We start from the raw sequence: 24,267 nt of genomic DNA, 5'->3' as shown, positions 1-24,267 counted from the left end.
AAGGTAGCTTGCTGTTTTACTTTGAACTCTCTCTTGACTAATAGTAGGAGGTTGTACTTGTATGAAACTTATTCCAGATAAAGAAGTGTATTCCAAACAAAGTCAAGTATAATCAAATAAATAGGGATAAGAAAACATTACTAGAATCAAGTAAGTGTTGGGGTAAACCAAATGGGTGCGGGGACAGTATTAGTAGTATTAGTATCGGTATTGGTAGTGATGCGATGCAAGGGATAGTAGCAATTGGAGAGAGTAGGGTGGTCGTAATGGTGGTAGATTCCGACATCTGGTTGATGATGGTGTTGTTTATGGTGGGTGAAGTAAATAGAATTGGGGTTGAAATGGGAGATGGTAAAGGCGTGGTTGGTTCCAAGAAACAAGGCGAAGGCGAGATCCGGAGATCGGCATTTCCTATAGCTCATCCATCCATCCTCCTCCTTTATAATTTTAAGTGTACAGAAAAAGTGAGTTTTGTGTCGGTGTTTGTGGATAAAACGTGACACCAGGAACAGCTCATCCGTCTGCTCCACATACGCCAGGTGATCCTCTTTCAAGTGCTCATCATCAATCGGCCCCAACGGACTATCGTTGTTTCTCTGAATCCAAGCTAATTTGGGAGAATCCATGTCCGTCAGGTCCCATTCCTCCACCCCCGATTCGTGGAGCTCCGATTTGGTCAAGCAACTCAACATATTGCTCTTGCTTGAATACACAAAGTCATCGTAGGACTTGGGATAGACCACGTTCAAAGTCTTGTTCTCTCGATCCATGTATCCTGGCTGTGCCCCGGGCAGCAGAAGGCCAGCCGGTCGTCCTGCCCGTACGACACCATGGCGCGGCACTCCTCGGACCCGGGGGAGGCTGCAGACAGGATTAGCTTCGACACCGTGGCTTTGCCGCTGCGGTGGTCGAGGTTGAGCACGGGGTCAGGAAGGGACTGGATTGGGGGGAGCCTGATGTGGCGGCGGGTGATGGGGTTGGAGAGGAACAGCTCGTCGTTGCGGTAGTTCATCAATGCTAGCCACCCGTGGGATGACCCCACCACCCGGGCGTTGTCGTCGGGGATCTCCGCTCCCGGTCCCAGGCCGTACTTGTTGATCAGCACAACCTCCTCGTCGGCCAGGCTGTAGAAGTTGTACACCATGCCGCCTAATGTGGGCGGCAGCATCAGCCATGGATTTGGATTAGTGCTCATCATCCTACGCCCACGCCCATGTAATATGGCTCTGGCGGCCGCACCTCCAAATACTAGTAGCATTTTCATTATTTGCGTAATTGGTTGATTATTAGCATTGTAGGGTATATATATACATACTATTATTAATTCGTATCTTCAAAAAATTATTTTATAAGATTGGGATAAATCTTTGAAATTAATCCTCCTATATATTAATATTAATTGATTATGCATGTCTCAAATAGTAAATCTTGAGGCGCAAGTTTTATAAGATTGAATTATATACTATATCTCAAATAAAATCTTAGCCCTAATTACATAATCTCAAATAAAATCTTGGAATTCAATTTATTCTTCCTAAACCCTAAATTTAATCTGGCCGCACCTCCAAATACTAGTAGCCTTTTCATTTGCGTAATAGTTGATTATAGAGTTAGGGCATATCTTATTATACGGGAGTATTAAATAAGTAAGAGGTGATATATGATCTTCAACTTGGAGCGCAAGTTATAATAAGATTGGGTGAATCTTAAATTCAAACTATTAATTAGCGTACGAATGTCTAAAATACAATTAATTAATCCTCCTATATTATAATGTGTATATGTGGAATATTCACATTAATATGAACATATTAATCATCCTATATTAATTACAATAAAATCTTAAGACTTGAAGCACAAGTTATGTAAGAGAGAATTACAACAAAATCTTGGGTTGTGTATAAGAGTGAATCCCGAGAAATTTCAGAATAAAGATTTAAATTCGTTGACCATACGTATTCTTCTTAATAAGGGATTTCTAATATTTTATCTGTTCTTTTTTTTTATTCTTTCCCTTTAGTCATTTATCTATTGCCTAAATAAGTACTACTACTAATAGATTGGAGCGCAAGTTATAATAAGACAGGGTGAATTTTAAATCTTAAATTCAAATTAATCCGTATGTCTGAAATAAAATCTTCCTACTATAAATTAAGAGATATCTTCGAGCGCAAGTTATAATAATTTTGAATTCAATTCACCTATGTTAATATTAATTACAGTAAAATCGTAAGACTTGCAGCGCAAGTTGTAATGTTGTATAAGAGTGAATTCAATTTAATCTTCCTATATTAATTGGAGAGAGGGATATTATTATAGTATACACCGATGAGTCTCCAATTTATATTCCGTATGAATAGGAATAGGAATTATTGGACAAGCAGCAAAATATCAATATCCCCTTGGCTGATGCTACAATCATATGATGATTGGAGTAGTAGTAAGTTGTACAGCCATGCGGAGAAGAAAGTGGTGAGCATCAAGAAGGAGACGCCACCGCCGGCGTGGGCACAAGGCCAAGTAATACATGACTTGGGATGTAACCACGGCTGGATGGCATTATTCAATCAAGACAACCAACAGGCTTTCCTCTCCAATCCCATCATCGGTCGCCATATAAAGCTTCCCAAACTTAGTTGGCCTTTTCCCAAGAATATTATCCTAACCTCCTCCTCTCCCGATGCCCACGACTGCCGCGCCATCGTCACCTACAATTGCCAAAGCAGCCGCATTGAGCTCTGCTTCCCCAGCCACAACAGCAGCACCTGGCTCCCCGTGTGCAACCCAGTCAGCTACCTTGATATCGCCTACTCCACCCGCCAGAAACGCCTCTTCTGCTTATCGGCTAACTCGGTCGAGTGCTGGGACCTCGAATCTCCCTCCTTTCTGTGGGAGCATCCCTTGTATTCCGAGGGTGACTTCAAGGTTGACGACACCTTCTTCGGAAGATTATCTGATCACCACGACTATCTGGTGATGGACGAGCATTCCGACCGCCTATTTCTAGTGGAGCGTGGTATCCACAGGCGTGTCGGGCCCGACGGATCCCACATGAAATACGCCTCAACTGTTCGTATGGACTACCCAAGCAAAACCTTTAATTTCAAAGTCTATGAAATCGATGCCAACAACGGGACACTCACCAAAATGGAGGGTTCATTGGATGGTTTGGCAATGTTTGTCAGATGCAACAACTCATTCGCGCTTCCGGCGGCTGACTTCAACTTGACACCCGACTCCATATATTTCGCTGATTATTTGACACTAAGAGGCAGCCAAGATATTGGCATCTTTAATTATGTGGATACAAAGATATCTTCCATCTATTATCCCTCTCATCCCTCTCATATATGCAGGAGGCTAGCAAAAACCTTTTGGTTCACTCCAAATCCACAACACTAGCTACCAATTATTTTCTGCACTAGTTTTGATTTTTTATTGTGTACGTTTTGCACTATGATTTTATTGAGTACTCCATTTCACTATTGTTAGTATTTCTATGGATACCATTCATTGGGAATTACAATGTTGCATTACTACATCTTTCAAATACTCAAGAAGTGGAGTGGCAACAAATAAATCTCTATTTGGACAAGTTGGAGAGAGTTGGTCGAGCACAGCCATAGTGACAACACAAACCACAGAGTGGCCTTATCAATTATATATTATCAATTATTGTTGGAATGGATAAATCAATTGATTGGAGACCAAGAAATCAAAAGAAGATACACGTGGAATTAGAATATCCTTATCAATTATTGTTGGAATGGAGAAATCAATTAATTGGAGAACAAAGAATCAAAGAAAATACACGTGGAATTAGAATATTTTTCATATTTCATATAGCTAGAATTAGAGTATATAAAAGGTTGTATCACTATTAGGAGAGAATCATTCAAGTTTAATAACTTATAGTCAACAACGCAAAAACAATTCACCGCTTGTCAATAACCTGCACATCAAATGCCAACAACTTATAGCAAAATGTCAACAACATGTCAATAGCTTTGTCAACGACTTGTATAAAGTGTCAACAACTCAAAAAAAATTCTTGTAATTAAAAAATAACAACTATTTTATCTTAATTTTTTTATTTGACACAAGTTCTGCATCATGATCATACAACACATGTCAACAACTTATAGCAAAATGTCAACAGCTTGTATATCAAATGTCAACAACAGCCAGAAGAACCACGTCAGCGCCGCCAACGTGGTGTCTCTTCCTATGAGGATGAAGCAGATCACGCCGTGGAGGAAGAATTTCTCGTCGGATTGACCAGATCTGAGAATATCACCAAACACCTAGAGTGCTTTTCTGCAGGATTCAGAGAATCACGAGCCTTTTCCGATTCGTGGAGCTCTTCGTTTTTCTGATCCTCGTCTCACGGTTCTTCGCTCAATTCGCGGTTTTTCTCAAGCTTTCCTGCGAGTATCTCCTCGGAATCTCCGTCATCGCGCTGATCTGCCCTGGATCCGTGTTCGTAATCGAAAATGCGGTCGTGATCGCGCTCTTCCTCATATCGCAGCGGTTCTCCGGCGAGAGGAGCACCGATTTCTACGACGAGTACGTGGAGAAATGCCAGAGTAACAGCAATCCGATCCAACCGTTGATTTTGAGCAAATCGGTGGAGAAATGTCAGAGAAACAACAGCAATCAGATCCAGCAGCCGATTTAGAGCAAACCGGCAGAGAAATCAGCTCACACCAAGAGAGAGGCGATCAGCAGGACTAGATCGGCGAATCTGGAGCGGGTGCGGGATGTGGAGGAACGCCGCCACGATTTGAGGCGGAGCATGAGTGAGAAGTGCTGGAAGAGAGCGGAGGAGGAGATGAGCAGCGGAGAGTTCCGGCAAAAGGTGGAGGCTTTCATCGCTCGGCAGTAACCTTAGAGGCTGTTGAGGGAAGAAGAATGGGAGGGGAGAAGTTGCTGCTCTTTGTTTTCAATTGGAGTTCGTTTTCATTTGTTTTCAACTGAAATTACCATTATGTCATTTCATAATTAATTAATCCCAAAATAAATTTCATATGGCAAATACTGGACCATTTTAATAAAAATGAGTGGACGATAATACATTTCAATTACTGAAAAATCTCAATTGATCACGATACCTAAAGTATATAAGTATTTGTAATTTTGAAAAGACCAATAATAGTTGCACAGTCCGAATCCATATATAAATAAAACTAAATAAGTATTAATAGAGTTAATCCTACGGCCACGCCCATGTAATCTGGCTCAGGCGGCCGCAGCTCCAAATAAAATTAGTTGATTATAGAGCTGGCATAGCTTATTTATATAGATACTATTAATCTGTATCTCAAATAAAATCTTCCGCAAATTTTAAGATTGGAATGAATCTTGAATTCAAGTTAATCCTCGTATATTACTACTATAACGTATGTCTCAAATAAAATATTAAGCGGAATTCAAATTAGTCTTCCTATATTGTAAGATTGGGATGAATCTCTCCTATTCTTCAATTTAATCTTCTTCCTATATAAATTAGAGCTTGAGCAATATTATTGAAATGCCGATGTTGATGAAAATGAGTCTTCAATTTATACTCCGTGGTGGCAGCCGGAATATAAATTGGAATTGGAATTGGAATTGGAATTGGAATTAGTCGCATAGGATGATGAGCACCACCACCACCCGAGCCATGGCTGATGCTAGCACCACCCAAATTCTCGGCCGAGGCATATGTATCATAAGTTGTACAGCCTTGGAGAGAAGAAAGTGATTAGCATCAAGAAGGACGCGCCGGCACAAGGCCAGGTAATACACTTGGGATGTACCCACGACTGCCGCGCCATCAATACCTACAACACCCGCATTGCGCTCTACTTCCCCGGCCCCGGCCACAACAGCAGCACCTGGCTCCCCGTGTGCAACCACCTCCAATACCTGGATATAGCCTACTCCACCAGCCACAAACGCCTCTTCTGCTTAAACTTTGACTCGACTGCTGGGACCTCCAATCTAATAATCCCTTGTATGGTGATGAGGATGAGAAGAAGGCGGTTGACTACACTGGATTCTATTGCCCCCAGTATCTGGTCATGGACGACCATTCCGACCGCCTATTTCTAGTGATACGTCATGCCTTGGAAAGGGGTGTCGGCCGCGACGGATCCTACATGAAACCTATCGGATCCTACTTGAAATCTATCGACTACCCACACAAAACCCTTAGTTTCAACGTCTATGAAGTCGATGATACTCACCAAAATGGAGGGTTCATTGGATGGTTTGGCAATGTTTGTCGGATGCAACAACTCTTTTGCGCTTCCCGCGGCGGACTTCAACTTGACACCCGATTCCATATATTTCGTCGACTATTTGACAGGAGACGAATGCCATGATATTGGCATCTTTAATCATGTGGATACCAAACTATCTTCCATCTACTATCCTTCTCAGATATCCAGGGGGCTTGCACCAACCTTATGGTTCATTCCAACTCCACATTAACACTAGATATGCACTATGATTTTATGGAGTATAATGTCATTAATATTTCTTTAATTGCTTATTATTTTTTACTAAGTATTTCTTATCTGTCTTGGCCCTTGGTTGTCGGTGGGTTGAAACGTCATACGTATGAGGACCGGTCTTCTCAATTATCAACTATTGCTAGAATGGAAAGATCAATTAATTGGAGAACAAGAAATGAAGAGATAATTTAATGAAAGATTAATTAATTGGAGAACAAGAAATGAAGAGATAATTCAATTAAGATTAAATGTCAAAATTGGTCCTGAACATATGGTCATTTTACGTTTTTGGGCATAAACATTATCTTTTGGATTTTGTGGTCCTGAACATATGAAAATTTGATCATTTTAGTCCTCCGTCAACATTTCCGTTAAAAACTAACGGTCAACAAATTTAATTCCGATTTTGACCAAATTTATGTTTTAATACTGTTTTTTATTCCTTAATTAAAAACCCTAACTATTATTAAAAATATTCTTTTAAATATAATTAGAAATTACAATTAGGGTTCTTATTTTTCACATTGCGATCTTTTCTTCCTTCTCTTCGCGACCAGGAGCAAGAAATGGGGGCTTCTGGAAAATGGGTCAAAGCCTTGATAGGGATTAAGAAACAAAATAAAGATGACAATGTAAGATCCAAATTTCAGTTTATAATATAAAAATTCGATCTTTTCACGTGCATTCCCTGCTCAAATTTTGGTCCCATTTTCTGCTAAAAGAAAAAGATGAAACCTTTTTTTCATTTTGTTTAGATTTGTAACTTGTTTATTTATCTAATTGTGTGAGTGTTGCAGTTCTTTAATTTATCTAAAAAAGATGAAACCTTTTGCAATCTTGAAAAAAACAGGAAAAGATTAGTGGAAAAAGCAAAAAATGGAAGATCTGGAAAAGTGTGAAAAGGCCCGATGGAATGAATGCTGGCCCGGATTACTCCTTCGAGTCTTCATCATTCACCGCCGCCGTCGCCGCCGTGGTCAGAGCGCCGCCGAAAGACTTCCGCGCCGTGCGCCAAGAATGGGCCGCCATCAGAAGGATTCCTGGTCAGCATTTTCATCAGCTTAATAATTAATTAGTAATCCTCAAAAATTGATAATGTGGATTTGCAACAAAGAATGATTTTTGAAATGAATCCATCTTCTTCCTTCCTCTAATTTCTAATTATATTTAAAAGAATATTTTTAATAATAGTGAGAGTTTTTAATTAAGGAATAAAAAACCAGAATTAAAACTTAAATTTGGACAAAATCGTAATTAAATCCGTTGTCAGTTAATTTTTAACGGAAATGGACCAAAATGATCAAATTTTCATATGTTAAGGACCACAAAATCCAAAAGATAATGTTTATGGCCAAAAATGTAAAATGATCATATGTTCATGATCAATTTTGACCTTTACTCTTCAATTAAAGATCATGGAAAATCAAATCAAAGAAGATACTTGAGGAATTAGAATATTTTTCATATATAATTAGACTTACAGCGTATAAAAGGTTGGGTAACCGTTAATAGAGAATCATTCAAGTTTAATCGATAAAGCTTAGTATCTTTTATTTTCCGCAATTTACTTTTCAACAATTATCATATGGAGTAAGTTATACTAGCTACATATAAGCAGTGGCGGATCCAGAATTTTTGGTATGGAGGTACGATAAATAATTATACCGACTTGGAGATTCATAACCGATCTTCTATCTTCTTTTTAATGTACGTCATAATTTTTTTCAATAAAGAATTTCATTATCTATAAAAACAGATTATATTTTAGTATTACTACTTGAATGACTTCCGTTGTCTAAAATGAAATTTATTTAATTTATAAAATATGTATTAGAAACAAAAAGATAAAAATATTACTAATGATTTAGAAAAGAATTAAAATCCTTTACAAAATAATTGAGAATTGATAAAAATCAAATAAATATAAGCATTAAAAAAGAAGAAAGCAATTTTAGAAAAATAAATGCATTAGAAAATAAAAAAGTAGTACAGTATATAAAGTTAAATATATAAAAAAATTAAGCTTTATAAGAAAGAAATTATAGGCATTGCATTATAGTAGTAGTACATTGAATTAAATAGTACCGATAAAAAGTAGTAGTAAAACCATTTGAAATTGTAAGGGAGCAGGAAATGAAAACGCTTTTGAGGAATCTCAAGACCGCAGCAACAATGAGAAATTTAAACAGTTCACCGCTGTGCCAATAAGTTTACATATTTGATATTTCTAAGTGGATCATATAAGTTAATAAAGACGTGCCGTTTATATACGAAAATTTTATAAACTAAGATAATTTAAATTTAGGTAGTCAAGATTGTTGCTTATACACATGGGTTTGTGTTAAAATGACAATCCTTCTTAAAGTGACACCGTGACACCACTTATATAGCAATATTATAAACGCTACACAGCAATATTACAAACACTGCACAACAATCTATAGATTGCTGTATAGTGTGTCGGATATTGCTGGACAAGAAAAATTGCTGGATAAGGCCATCCGCATCTCTGTCTCTTATCCGTCTCTTAACCGTCTCATCTCTTAACTATTCATGGGTCCCACTGTACTTTTCAGCTCATCTCTTAACTAAAAAACAGCACCTGCATCCTTCCATCTCTTAACCATCTCTTAACTATTCATTCAATTTCATTTTTTATTTTTATTTCCAACAAATTCAATTAATAAAAACACACTTCATTAAATAAAATAAATATTACAATTTAAAAGCCTAAAAAATAAAAAAATACATAATTTAAAATCTTAAAAAATAAAAAAAATACATAATTAAAATACACTAAATTAAACTATAAAAACTACTCCGTCGGCGAATCATCATCCCTCAGAAGTCGGCGGTGCACCCAAGTTAGATCGATTCCTTATACCAAGTTGAGCTTTCATATACTCAATTCCGTCCATATGGGCTGAAACTTGGACAGGAGTCATTTTTGAAAGGTCAGCCATCGTGGCGATCAGGTACATGGATATTAGGGTGTTCCCGTGCCTGTGCCGGAGCCCGAGCCCTCGCCCGCCTGGCTTGATTCGCCGCGGCCCTTCCCCCTCCCTCTCCCTCTCGCTCTCGCCGCCTTCGCCGCCTTGGTCCCTTGCGGCCGAACCCGTGAACCGGAAGAAGACCCCCCTCATCATCGGTTGGCGTGCCCTCAAGTGAGGTGTTGCCTTCCCCACCATCACTAGACGAGTAGTGGCCACGCGCCGTGTGCTTCGTGCGTTTCGAGCCCGACTCGACACCTCCAGCCCACCTTTCAAGGTGGTGGACTTACGACCAAACATCGACAAACTTGAAATCTTTACCGCCGTCGTTTTTGAAGACCCGCAACGCCGCTCTTAGAATGTCGGCTCCACTGGCTCCGCTTTGATAATTCGCCGCCTCTGCCCTATATATCGCGCAAAATTTTTTGACATCTTTGTGGCATCGGTTCCAATGACCGCGGAGCATCTTCAAGTTGCGGGCAAAGGTGTTCTTCGGCCTTCGTGCGTTGTAAACTTCGGTGACTTTTTTCCAAAAAGACTTGTTGGTTTGTTGATTCCCGACGACAGGATCGTACGAGACGCTAATCCAACCGCCGTACAGAGCCAACGTCTCTTTTTGGCTGAATGGATGACGGGTGTCGTCCCCCACAACCTCGTGGTTGCCCTCTTCCTCCTCGGCATTGATGCCGATCCTGAGGCCGATCCTGCCGGAGCCGGAGCCGGAGCCTCCACCTATTGGCCAGTCGGGCAAAGTGCGTTCAGGCGGCAAAAAATTCTCCGAAATTTGGGATAATCCCGGCGATTGCCCGTACCTCTGGGGGGAGGGACGATAGTAAGCATCCACATCAAAATGTGGTGTTTGGTACACCGGCGGAGTGGTCGAGGCTTGGGTGCCCGGCGACGAACCGGGAGTACCCAAAAAGTTGTACATGCTCGCCCAATCGTCGAACCCGGCGGAGCGCCGTCTGCCGGAGCCGCCGGAGCCGCCGGAGTTTCCATCGCCGGATATTTTTTCAACAATTTGAGAGAAAGGAATAGATGAGTGTAGTGAATGGAAGAGGAATGAGAGTAGTGTTTGTGTGTAAAATGGTGAATGGAGTATGGAGTATATTTATAGAATAATAAAACAAAATTAAAAAAAAAAATTTAAAAATTGACCGTTTGATTCAACGGTCTTCTGACCGTTTAATTTTTTTTTTTTATTAAATTCGAATTTTTTGAATTTATAAAAAAAAATTAATTACGTCATAATTCCGACGCCCACTCGCGGGCCGGCGATTGGGCGTCACGCCATACTCCAGCGCGCGTCGTCTCGCCAGCTCGAGGCCGGCCTTGCCAGCACGCGCCGCGCGACGAGATGCCTAGTCTCGTCGAGATGAGACGAGCGTCGCAACGCTGTCTCGATGCCGTCTCGACTGTCGAGACGAGACCGAGACAGCATCGCGTCTGCGATGCGGATGCCCTAAAGATCAACAAATTGCTGATCGTCTTTTTTCAGATTTTTTTTTACCACGTGGCAGCTTATTATTCGTCCATGTGTATAAATGATTGACTAGGAATGCTGATATGGTGTTATTTTAAGGGGTGATGGCACCCTAACATGCCCCTATGCATATGTTTTAAATAAATGAATATACTACTAATATTTAGCACTAAATTATCGTTAAATTCAAATTTAGTTACATATCTTAAAACAAAAAAAGTTACTTTACAATTTTGAAGTAATGTCACATAGTACAAATTTAAGAAAAATACCAAAAATTTAAAAGGACCAAGCGCCAACATATCTTTAGTTATTGCTAGGGGTGTCGAAACGGGTACCCGCACCCGACGAGTCGGGTACTCGCACCCGATTTCAGCCGAAATTGTTGTCCCGATACCCGCCCCGCATTGTGTCGGGTATTACCCGATACCCGAGTCGGGTATCCCGCATCCGACACGGCGGGTACCCGACCCGACCCGATTTTTTTGTAAATCATTTTTTTATTATTTGTATATTCCAAACTTGTTGATCGCCATCCATGATAATGTAAGTATTTTTATGCATCCTAAAAACACATAAAATAAATCCACAAATCATTAAACATTGAAAATTTATAATTTAATAAGTATTTGTATAGGCTACTGTATATATATTGAATATGTGTGTGTAGCACATGCTACTGTTTACATTAATAAAATACTTATGCTAATGTATAGTAGTATATAATATTGGTAATTGTATGTTGAAAAACACGATTTATTCTTTATAGAGGAAAAAAGACAAAAAAAAGTCATATGTTGAATGTGAGTCACTGATCGAGATAATTTAAAAATTATACTATTAATATTAAAAATTACAAATATCAAACTAATCGGGTAATTTTCGGGATTATCGGGTATCCCGAGCGGGTATCGGGTATACCCGATACCCGCAAAATCCAAAATATGATTACCCGATCCCGACCCGTTACCCGTTTCCATCGGGTAGCGGGTACCCAATACCCGACGGGTATCGGGTCGGGTGTGCGGGTACCCAATACCCGCTACCCGTTTCGACACCCCTAGTTATTGCATTACTAGGGTCATATTCTAATCCTTATAGCACCCTAATCCAAAATCAAGACCAAATCTTCATCCTTAGATTATAAATTGAGTGAATGAGATTAAATCTTACGAATCTCAATAAATAGTAGACAAAATATCAACAAAAGGGTAATATCGTCATTACGTTATCATATGATAATTTTTGTGAATGTTTTTTTATATCAACATAGTGTATTATAAATATCAACAATATGACATAAGAATATCAACACTAGTACAAGAAAATATCAACACATATTTATTGAGATTTTTACATGGTTTTATTGAGATTTTTTGATGTATTTGTTGATAAAAATCTGGTTATCAACATTTACGAAAAATAAAATAAAAAATATCAAATTTCATCATCCGAACGTCGTCGAAACATATGCAATTGAGATCTCGTTGGAATTCTTATAAAATTATCTTTAATTTGATATATTTTTTGCGAAAAAATAATTTAAATCGAGAGAGTTACGTAAATTTAAAGTTTTAAGATGATTTTAATGAGAGAGAATTGACATTAATTCCCTCTAATTTTATTTATTAATTTTCTTTGTTAAAAATATAATCCATGTGGCATTATTTCAACCACTAGATCTTCTAATCTAATGGCTAAGATTTAGTCTTAGTTTGAGATTGTTAATTAGTTAGCAATTGATCACTCCCCTGCGTTACTATATGTCAATTTTAAACATATAGGAGTATAATAAAGACTAAAAAGTAACTTAGAATATTATTTTATTGAATGATCGTATTAGAAAATTAAGAGTATATACTTGTAGTCGTTTATATAACTTAAAATTTTAGTTATAATTTAATAACAAAATAATTGGATGTGAATAATTATTATTCTCTCCGTCCAATTAAATACTAACCGTCACGGGATTTTATGTAGTACTATTATTGTTTTTTGTGAATTAAATAATGAAAGAATAAAGTAAAAGAGAAAAATATAGAGATGATGTTATTTTTATTATAGGAAATGTGTCATTTTCAGTGGGATAATTAAAAAAAAAATTTATTTTTAATGGGATATGGAATAGTAGTATTATTTTGTTAGATGATAACACTAAGAAATTAAGTATATATACATATAGTCGTTTATATAACTTTGAATTTTAAGAATTATTTAAAAATAAAATGATTGATTGCGAATGACTATTATTATTTCATTTGATGACAATACTATATGATATTAAAACAATTGGATGAGAACGACTGTTATTATTTCGTTGAATGATACTCCCTCTGTTCTACGGTAGTTGAGTCATTTCATTTTCTACACTCATTTTGGAAAAATAATAAATAGTTAAAGTGTAAAAATAGTAAAGTAAGAAAGAGAATATTACCAAAATAAAAAAGTAAGAAAGAGAATAATTTAGATAACACTCTTATTTACATTATTCTCTTTTTTACTTTACATTCTATTCACTTTAATTATTTATTATCATTTTTACAAGATGAGTGCACAAAAGGAACGGAGGGAGTACCACTTAGAAATAAAGTATATGCACATGTAGTTGTTTTTATTAACTTAGAATTTTAAAGATTATTTAAAATAAGCCAATAACCAAATGATTTACCAACAAACGAATAGAATTAGCTAGTGAGCGGCAGCCTGGGAAAAATAAGCCAATAACCCAACAAGCGGCGACAAGATATAAGTGGTGGGCTCTGATTTGGAGGAGTTGGCACGAGCATTGGCAAAGGAGTCGTCTATCTCCTGGCCTCCGACTACGGCCCCTATGAGAGCGTTAGGGTTGGGGGCTGATAAGGCTAATTTCATGCATTGGTTATGGGGTTAAATTCAGCAATTTCTTGGGTCTAACACGGTTTGTAAGCCAGGTGTGTAGAGGAAAATGCCAATCCAGGAAGAAGGAAAGAAGTTACCAGGAGAAGGAGTCAGGCAGGGAAAGTGACCAAAAGGAAGGAAAAGATTCCAGACGGAGGAGATTCTAGAATTCAAAGAAGAATCTAGAAGCTCAACTTCGCACTTATAAATAAGAGCACGCGACACGCCTGAGGGCATCCATCATCCACATTTTTAGCTCTTAGCTCACTTCTCACACTCTACACACACATTAGGGGTACCATATCGGAGTTGGCATCATCGTTGTGTACCACTGTCTCTACGAGAGGCGAAGAAACAATTTATCGCTTTCTGTTTTTAATTTCTGTCGTGAATTGTGTTGGATTGTAGTTGATCGGTTGATTTCGGTTGGATCGGTGTGATTGGAGATGGGAATTGTTGTGGTTTGTGGTGGATGGCTTGGATCCGGAGTGGATGAAGTGTCCGATGCTTAGATCTGTAAAATTTTGCATGGGTTTTGAAGTTTAGCTTCTGTTTTCTCATTTACCTTGTCTAATGGTAGTAGATTTGCTTTATTTTCTTAGTTGATCGTGATTTGATAGTTTAATTCGACATGCTCTGTTTCGATTTGTTGTTTACTCTGTTTTCTACATTTTGTGATCGGGAATCGTTGTTGAAGATGAAGCTAGTTGTTAGTTAAATCCTTAGTTAGTTATTTGCAGCTTTTCATTCGTACCTTTTCATTCGTACCTTTGCTATTTTAGGAAATGGTCTGTTCTTCATCTGTCTAGGCATTTTAAGGAAAAGTAATTCACTAGGTCTGTTAATTTTCGTCGCTGGAGTGTTGTTCTGTTTGCATCTCTGTTTTCGTCATGCATGCTTTCGTTATGTTTTCCTAGGTCTAGCTGGTAGAATAGATCATTTACATTTCCCAAGTCTAGTAGTTAAGTTCTCAACCCAAAGTTGCGTGGCAGCAGCCAAAAACCTTTTCCAAAGTCTCTCAATGCTTCTTACGTTTCCATCTCTGTGGGATTCGATCCCTACTTCCTTATACTAGCCTTAGTATTGTGGGTTGAGGGTTTTGAAGTAGAAAAGGATTGTGTGCCCAACGACCGAGGATTTCAAGGATTCCCTAAGTTCCTACACCCTGTGATCTAACGAATTCTCTGGATATGAGAAGTTTGACCTTTACTTAAAAGTGCACGCATACACAACACTATCTGGACATTACTTCAGGGGTTGTGCTAGCGAATTAGGACGTCCCTTCCTAGCATGCTATGTGGTCGGGATGCTATGTGTCTATTGGTTTAATTATAAAGAAAGAATATTAGGTATTTATTTGGGGGTTACTGTAAGGATAATATTCTTATATGACCTATGTGTCTATTGATTTAATTATAAGGATCAAGTTTATATTAAATATTAAGGATTCTAATATAAAAGACGATACTGTGATGGATTGATTTCGATAAAGAATTAGAATCGGGGTGTATTGATAACCCTCTGCTCTTACCTCGTAATTATTTTATATAGAAATATGTATGATATGCTTTATTATATAGTATATGTATATTTATGTACATATATTAAATGATCAATCATGTTTAATGTGTGTGCCGTAAACTTGGGATGTATTCATATCTTTTTTTGGTTTAATGTTCTATTCTCCTTTTTAATCTTGGCCATTCAATTTAAAGATCTAATGGCCCAAAATAGAACCTGATTAATTAAATTTTATTCATATAAAAAACGAAAAGGGTGTAATTGTCATACACATTTGATTCAGTTATGGTAAGTAGCTTGATTTTCTCAATCTTAGGATTTCAACGTTTATTTCTACGATACAATTAATCTTTCTTCTCATCCATCTTTTATTCTCCTAATATTCTCCATTGAAGAACATACGATTTTCTACTTCTTCTTAAATCCAGATTTTGGTTTTTATCCTCTTACAAATTCGGTTTTATTGTAGAAGTCGCGATTCCTTCACGTTTTCTTCAACAATGGAATAAGGTAATTTACATACTTGACATGTTCATTATTAATCTCATATGTTTTGTTCTATACGTTTTGTTCTACACTTAGTGTTTAAACTATTTTTGTTTATTTGTTATACAATCTTAGGGTTTTGTGCAATACTTGTCTTTGAATACATGTATTAGTTTAATTTAATCCACTAGGGTTTAGCAGTCATTGGTGGATGTGGTTTAGTATTTTTCTTAGGCGACAAGTCTCATGTATTAGGGTTTAGTGTTTTTTTTTTTCTCGGCTGTTGTGTTGTAGTTCTCGACTTATTTAATGTATGAATAGTAGTTTGTTCATTCTTTCTTATCTGTAATGTATGGTTTATATGATTTAATGAAATTAAATTCTGATATGCTTGTTGTTTTGATTTTATGTATAGTGTTCGTTATCTGTATAAACCAAATGATACTAAACAATTACTTCATATACTTTTGTTTGAATACATGTATTAGTTTAATTTAATCCTCTAGGGTTTAGTATTTTGCTTAGGCGACAAGTCTCATGTATTAGAGTTTAGTGATTAGTTTATTTATCGGCTGCTGTGTTGTAGTTCTCGAGTTATATAATGTACGAATAGTAGTGTATAATGCATTCTTTCTTATCTGTAATGTATGGTTTATATGATGTAATGAAAATAAATTCTGATATGCTTGTTGTTTTGGTTTTATGTATAGTGTTCGTTATACCTGAATGTTCTCCACAATTGAAGCCTGTGGTTGGTCAGAAGTTCCAATCCCTAGATTTTGCTTTTGTGTTTTACGATGTATATGCCCGCGCTGTTGGTTTTGATACGCGCAGATGGTGTTGAACGACATGGCGAAGAAGAAGGAAATGTCTGATGCGTTCACATATCACTACGAAGTTAATGCTGCTAACCAGTTGGTTGCCCTCTTTTGGTGCGATGGTTTGATGAAGAAGAACTACCATATGTTTGGTGATATCGTGGCGTTTGACTCCACGTACAACACAAACAGGTATACATTACAATTATCTGTATTGTTCATTATATTTCATCTTTTGTACATTACTAAGTGCATTATACAGCCATACATTTACATTATTCTTACTTGTTTATGCATTATTCAGAATTAATGATGTTAATGCTGCATACATGTGTGCAACGCAGGTATTGCATGATCTTCACACCTTTCACGGGAAAGGACAATCATGGGAAACCTGTAACATTCACTGCCGGGTTGGTGTGCAACAAGAAAACAGGGGCCTTTGGTTGGTTGTTCAAACATTTCGTCGAAGGTATGGGTGTAGCACCCAAAATGATCGTAACCGATCAAGACTTGGGCATGAAATTAGCTATTCAAGAGGTTCTTGTAGGCACTCGACACCGATGGTGTATGTGGCATATAATGCACAAGTTGGCTGCCAAGGTTCCAAGCAGGTTGCTGAGGGACGAAGATTTCAAAAAGGAATTCAATGCCTCCGTTTAGTCGGACTTGCTTGAACCAGACGAATTCGAAGAGGAGTGGAATGGAGTGGTTGAGCGTTATGAGCTAGAAGACGTTAATTGGCTCAACACATTGTACGAGTATAGACAGATGTGGATACCGGCGTACTTCAGAGATTTCCCACTCGGTTCGATGATTAGGACTACGTCCATATCTGAATTGGAGAACAGCTTCTACAAAAATTTTATGAAGCCCCGAGCGAACCTTGCCGAATTATACTTGAATTTCAACAATGCTCTGGAATTTCAGCGGAACGCTAGAACAAAGCTGGACTACAACAATGCTACTGTCGTGCCAATACTGGCCACTAAGTTGGCATTCGAGAAACATGCTTCGACGATTTACACAGACAGTATGTTCAGGAAAATACAAGAAGAAATTGTTGATGGTAATGACAGATGCCGTGTACTTGGTTTTTCATCAACAGATATGGTTGACACCTACAAGCTTGGGGATAGCCGACGCAATTCGTATTCTGTGAGACACGATAAGAGTGACGATTCATACTCTTGTGACTGCAAATTGTTCGGTAGGCAGGGATATTTGTGCTACCACATTTTTTTTTCTGTTCAGGAACAATGAAGTGGAAAAAATTCCAGAGAATACTGCGACAGCCGATGGATGAAGACTCCTTTAGCCAAGACTGTACATGGACAGTTTGATGCCACCGTAGATACAAGGTCCACCGTTGACGATTGGCAGACTGTTTCAAATCAAGGGATATCGCTTTTCTACGATTTTCTTCGACGGTTTGAGACGGACATTGACGTGCTTCGTGCATTCGTAGGTGGTTTGGAAGAACTTGGACATTCTCTTCAAGCTGGAACTCCTCCAACGTCGGCCTTTGAAAAGAGGCGCATGATTGAAGAGTTTTATGGAATGCTAAGGCCTGAAGTATTAGAGGTCCATCATCCGGATGTTGTAAAGACCAAGGGTCATGCTAGCAACTCCGCGAGCCGACTGATTTCAAAGAGAGAAAAGGCTATAAAGGAGGCTACTAGGCCTCTTAGACGTTGTAAGGCGTGCGATGAGTTGGGCCATCACGACTCTAGAAACTGTCCAATGCTTAAAGAGATTGCGAAGGAGAAAGAGCTTCGTAAAGGCAAGAGGAAATGTTGAGGTGTTTTGTACCTAATAAATTAGTTTTCGTTTTGTGTTCAGTCTTATTATTTGTTTTGTTGTCTTAGTTTTATTATTTCCACCGCTATCGACATTTTATGCATAATAAATTTGCATTTTTCGATAGTTAATGTGCATTATAAGTTCAAAACTTGTACATTTTTGTTTAACAATCGTTAACTTTGTTCGGACACAGTTCAGTTACAAACATTTCTTGCATATCGAATAATAGCCTTGCATTACTAACCTGTTAACGTACATTATCATTCATGAATATGTACAGTACACCACACAATGACTTAACTTGGTGTAGATTACATCGACGGATCAGTGCATTAATAATGAAATTCTGTGCATTACTCCATTTATTTATTCCATTATTCCATAGCAGGCCAAGCAACAAGTCGTCCTTACTTTGTTCATTATATTATTCTATAACATGCCAAGCAACAGTTCATCAAAATCTAGTTAATATTTTAACCTTTATTACTTTACGACATCACACACTAGTAGCAAAATATGCTTCAGTTATCAAGTGATATGTATGGTTCAAAACAAGTCGTCTTTTGACCAAATCAAAATAAGTTATCCAAAAACAACAGTCTTAAAGTAAACGTCAATAGCGTTTCTAATGATTACTCTTGCAATTAATCTGGCCCGTACTCTTCGACCCACTTCTCGAAGTTGAACCTAGGCGGCCTCTGTTTCCAAAACATTGTGACATTAGATTGGTTGGTGGCACCTATGGAGTTGTTTGGAGAAGTCAGCAGCGCGTTTGCAATCTTTATTCTGTAGATTTCCAGATTTTTTGTCTCATTGGCGATGAATCCGCACTGCCAATCTTTATCCTTCGCGCCGAAATAAGTCTCCATATGCTGCATGACGTAGACCCCCGTCTCTATAGAGAGGGTCGTTTTTCCTCCAAGGCATTGTCACCACATGTGTCTTACATTTTCGGACCTGAAGTTGCCTTTTGTTGAGCCTTCAACTTCACAAGTGCGTCAGCGAAAAACTTTTTCTACACCAAATACCAAAAAAGATGCGTGAGAACTCTAAATAATGCACAGGTTACTGAATGTAATGCATCGTAACTGAATACCCTCAAACACGTACCAGAAGGGAGGGTGTTTTCCCATACTTTGCGTTGAACGAGTTGTGGGACTCAGCCAAGGTGTGGTCGATAATGTTCATGTTGTCATCCGGCAGATCAAAACACACCACGTACTGATGGGTAGAACCCCAAACCGGGAAGAAGAACTGTACAATTGAAAGTACATTACATTACACATTGATGTGTATGTTGTTCATGTAAATCAGATATGTTAGCTTAATAACACTAACCATATCATATGTATTCCATTTAAAGATTCTCGTTCCAGGTACATCATCGAACATCTGAGTCCAGAACGTCTCCCTCAACTGTTCCTCTGACCATTAAGCAGGGGTCTCACGGTGTGTCTCTACAGTGTATTGTGGTAAACTAGTTAATAATTTGTAATTGCAATACTAAATAGCAACCAAGTACATAAGGTTTTTCACTAACGCATGGTATTGTCGAGAAGAAGACCCTAGAAACTGTCTCCGGGGCCTTGAGCTTCTCCATGTTATTCAAGTAAGCGCTCCTAGTGTCTACAATCATTGGGCTCACTGACTTGAATGGCTCTAGCGATGCTAACTCAAGCTGCACAGTTTTGATACAGTCGTCTTCGTAGATAACTGTATCCCTGCACAATAATAAACATTAAATCATAAGTAACCTTTTTCCCAGCACAGAGGCGAGCAACAATACAAAACTTACTTATATCTTTCCGTTGTGCTTAGTACCCAATAGTATAGCTCCTTGTCCGGATGGTTTGGCTTCGCTGTTAGTCTAACAGCCCGCTCATTGAATGGAGAACGGGCAGCCAGACTGGCTTTCTTGAAACGAGATGTTGCTAGTTTCGCAGCAGCCTGCACGAATGGAAGATACGGTCAAAACAAGTCAACTACAACCATACATGTTAAATATGACAGACCACATGTCCAGCCACTTCTTGTTCGATCTCTTTGCATTTGCCCTCCCCTTCAAAATCCTCATCTAGAATGTCCAAGCCTTTTCCCCTCCCACCCTTTCCAGCAACACCTTCAGATTGGTTTGGTGTTTTCACAACACCAATCTCAATACCCTACTCACTAGCTGGAGCAGTTTTCTGCTTGGACAAAAGTGACGTTCCAACATATGCTTGTAATGCATAATAAGTAATATATAATTCACACAAATAACTAAATAATGTGTATTACCTATTGGTTTTAATGCATAAAACCGAGAAGATTGTAATGCTTAATAATTACTATATAATGCAAGCAATTAAGCAAATAATGAACAAGACAACAATTGGTTTTATGAATAACACCACAATAGTTTTATTGCATAATAATTTTTATAAAATGCACGCAACTTGGCAAATAATGAACAAGATAACATTAGGTGTAATGCATAATAATTATTATATAATTCAAGCAATTAAGAAAATAATAAAATTACTTTTGTAACGACAGCCCGTTTTCCCTTCCCCTCCTTAGGAGCTACCTCCTTCATTGGCTTGTTTGTTTTATCAGCTGGAATCTCACCGCGTTCCACCTTGCTTGACCGTGTACTATTTTTTGTTGTTTTCTCGGCCTTGCCTTTGATTTTATGTCCGCTTCCACCTTCACTTTCACCTCTTATCTCAGACGGCTATACACAATTGCAGCACAGTTAAGTATGTAAAAAAAATGAATAACATGTACATATTTAACTTGTTATGTTCTTACCCAAGTCTTGATTAGCACACCACCCCCGGATGTCCCATACGCTATTCCAGATCCACCAACCGAATTATGCATGTTCGATAGGTCTTCCGGTGTGGCCCCACCATCCTCGTTTGATCGGTTGTCGGGCATCTCATCACCTGCTTGTTCCTAAATTGGGATCTCTCCTGACACAAGTAAATAATGAGGAAATAACGATTTAGTAATGCAACAACCTCTCTATATAATGCATTGTAAAGTTGACAAAATATTGCATCACCTTCTGGCGGGCGCATTGAGATGTTTCATTGATGATCATCACCAAGGCCATCATGTCATGTCTCCTCAACATTATTGTTGTCCTCTCCACGACCACTACTCTCTGCCCATTATGGTTCCGGCGTAGCAAAAGGCTCAGGACACTCAAAGCCATCCAAGACGAACGATGGCCTATCAAAGCCTCTAGGTATTGTCTTCTTTTTGTCGTAGGCCTGCATCATCTTCTCCATCTCAGCAATCCACTCAGGACTATACTCTTACTCGTCTTCCCTCTCTTATGTTAGTGTTGTCACGATTTCCTCATCTTTCACAGTCTTTTCATCTTCCATACCTAACAACTTCATGTCAATCTGACTCTCCACTCGGAAGCACTCGTCATCAAGGAGTTCAACAGGTATTTGCATAAAATCGTTGACCCACCTCGAAATAGCGTGTCCCATCAACACACTTGAAGCGACAAAACAATCTCTTATTCGCTTCGCTCGGTGCCTGCTGGGGGCTCCACCACCTCCCCTATTTACAGCTTCTACCCTCCTCGCTTCCTCGTCGATCGAATACTTTTGTTTGTCAATCCGGTCCTCTAACCTCCCAGTTCCGAACTGGTTAAGCTCCCCCTCATCCCTTTGCTTGAAGGTCTCCGCTGTCCAACCCTTTATAGTCAGCCAGGCACGCACGACTCGCCTTCGTATGTGAACCACGGGGTCCACGTACGCACACTGACAATATCCACGCAATGCCAAAGATCAGTAATGCATCGCGACACAAAACTAATGCACAATTAACACTAATGTAATGCAATACATGAATATTAGTAATTCAGTTAAAGTAATGTATATACTATATCATATAATGCACTAATAATTTTCCTCACCAAAACAAAGTGGATTGGTCTAGTGAAATATGCACTTTCCCCCTCTGTCCCAGCTAGGATACGTGGCTTCCAGAACGGATAAGACGTAACCGCACCAATTCATGTTACCGATCTTATCAACGTCGTCGATGAAATGTACTCCCTCCGTCCCAAGATAAGTGACCTAAAACTTTTCGGCACGTGATTTAAGAAAATGGGGTTTTGTTAGTAAAGTGGAAAGTGAATAAAGTAAGAGAGTTAATAAAGTAGAGAGAAAAATTAAAAGAGAGAATGCTAAAAAAGGAAATAGGTCACTTATCTTGGGACGTCCTAAAAAGGAATGTGAGTCACTTATCTTGGGACGGACGGAGTAGTATCTTTGGCTTGCAATTGCCGTCTGAAGGAGTCTCTATCAAGGCATTCTCAAGTAAGAACATAAATAGACGTTTGAAATCAGGACCCCCATCAGTTTCCTCCTTAATCATTTTTGCAACGTTTGTCGCGTTCAGCTTGTACCGAGTCTTTCCACACCGCGCTGCAACAATATCGTTGAACTCGAAGTTTGTCTGATATTCTTCTTTGCGTGCTATGGGTGTCGGGCCTCTCGGAAAGCCCAACGTCAGGTGGACATCCTCCTCATCTAGTGTTAAGCACTCACCCCCAGATAATGGAATCTCGCACCGAGCCAGATTAAACGACTTGAGCACCTGATAAGCTAAATACCCTGGGATCTCCCTAATGTTGAAGTCTAGGTCAGCGCCGAAACCCAGTTAGTTCACGGCTTCCTTCTGCCGTGGAGTCAGGCTTTGTATACATGAAATGAACTCGGTGGGGTTCTGTCGACATTAGAGGTGGTCGGCTTTCTTTCCTCTCGGTTTCTTTTTCTCCACGTCTTCATTGGCTGAACTGGTTTCAGCTTTTTCCTCGGCTAACCTTTGCCGAAGCTTCGGAGCTAATGCTATTGGAGTAATGAAAGCGCAGGTTTTTCTCGGTCAACGTATGTAACTGCAAGTGTATCTAACTGATCAGGATGAGATTCCCGACCCAGCTGAGTCGTTGGCATGATAACCGGGACCTGGTATCAAACAAATATTCCTCAACCCACGTTTACTGATTAGTATAATGGAGGTAAGGGTCGAATCCCACAAGGATGGACACGTTCGGATACTGTGGTGACATTCCTAGGTGTTTTTTGGTTAGCTACCACGCTTGGGTTGAGATTTTACCTAGGCAAGAAATAAAGGTGGTACTCTACTGACTAGTAGGCGTGAAATTAACAGGCATGTGGTTGTGTTCGTGAAAATAGGGGACAATGTGTATCAGAGGTATATGAAAAGTAGACAGTTACTAAAAGAGGAAATTTAGACAACAAGGTATATCTGGTGGCTGGTTGGCTTTCTGACAGGTCTGGAAGGTACAACTGAAAAGTAGGGAACAAAAGCAAAAGTAACTTAAAAGTAAAGTGGTCCAAACTAAAGTTGATTTTGACGTTTTCTTCTTCACCAAGCATTAACAAAAATCATATGAACACAAACACCATAACTAAACTCAGATTCATGACTTCAAACTCAAGATCTATAAAATTAAAATACTCAAACTTAAAATTGGACGGCGGACTGCAGTTTTACCTCTACTGACTGACATGCAAGGTGGTGATCACAGTATGGATCGAAAAGACTCATGCACGAAAACTCAGACTGAAACATAACTATAAAATTCGATCGACAATCACAAATCTAGCTTACTCAAAAGAAAAATACATGCACGCACTTAAAAGTTAAAGGCGATAACTAAATCTAACTTTCCTAGGCAAACTGAAGCAAACTCAAACCAAAGAGACATTCGGAATAGAAATTTCATAACTAAAACGTTTGGATCTTCACCAAGTACTTCAAAA

The 24,267-nt window shown here is 38.7% G+C and overlaps 1 protein-coding gene across 1 annotated transcript; it reads right to left on the bottom strand.

Annotated features, from left to right (window-relative positions):
- Window positions 1–745: 745 nt before the first annotated feature.
- Window positions 746–1,264, bottom strand: LOC125221302 (uncharacterized). The gene has a single exon (XM_048123423.1). The coding sequence runs from the start codon at window positions 1,262–1,264 to the stop codon at window positions 746–748; it is 519 nt and encodes a 172-aa protein (XP_047979380.1).
- Between the last annotated feature and the right edge of the window lie 23,003 nt (window positions 1,265–24,267).

The sequence above is a fragment of the Salvia hispanica genome, chromosome 1, assembly GCF_029641045.1.
Source record: "Salvia hispanica isolate PSC_SH4W2 chromosome 1, Shi_PSC_v1, whole genome shotgun sequence".
NCBI classification, from domain to species: Eukaryota; Viridiplantae; Streptophyta; class Magnoliopsida; order Lamiales; family Lamiaceae; genus Salvia; species Salvia hispanica.
The sequence above is the reverse complement of the archived record's forward strand: the minus strand, read 5'-3'. Positions and strand labels throughout refer to the sequence as shown.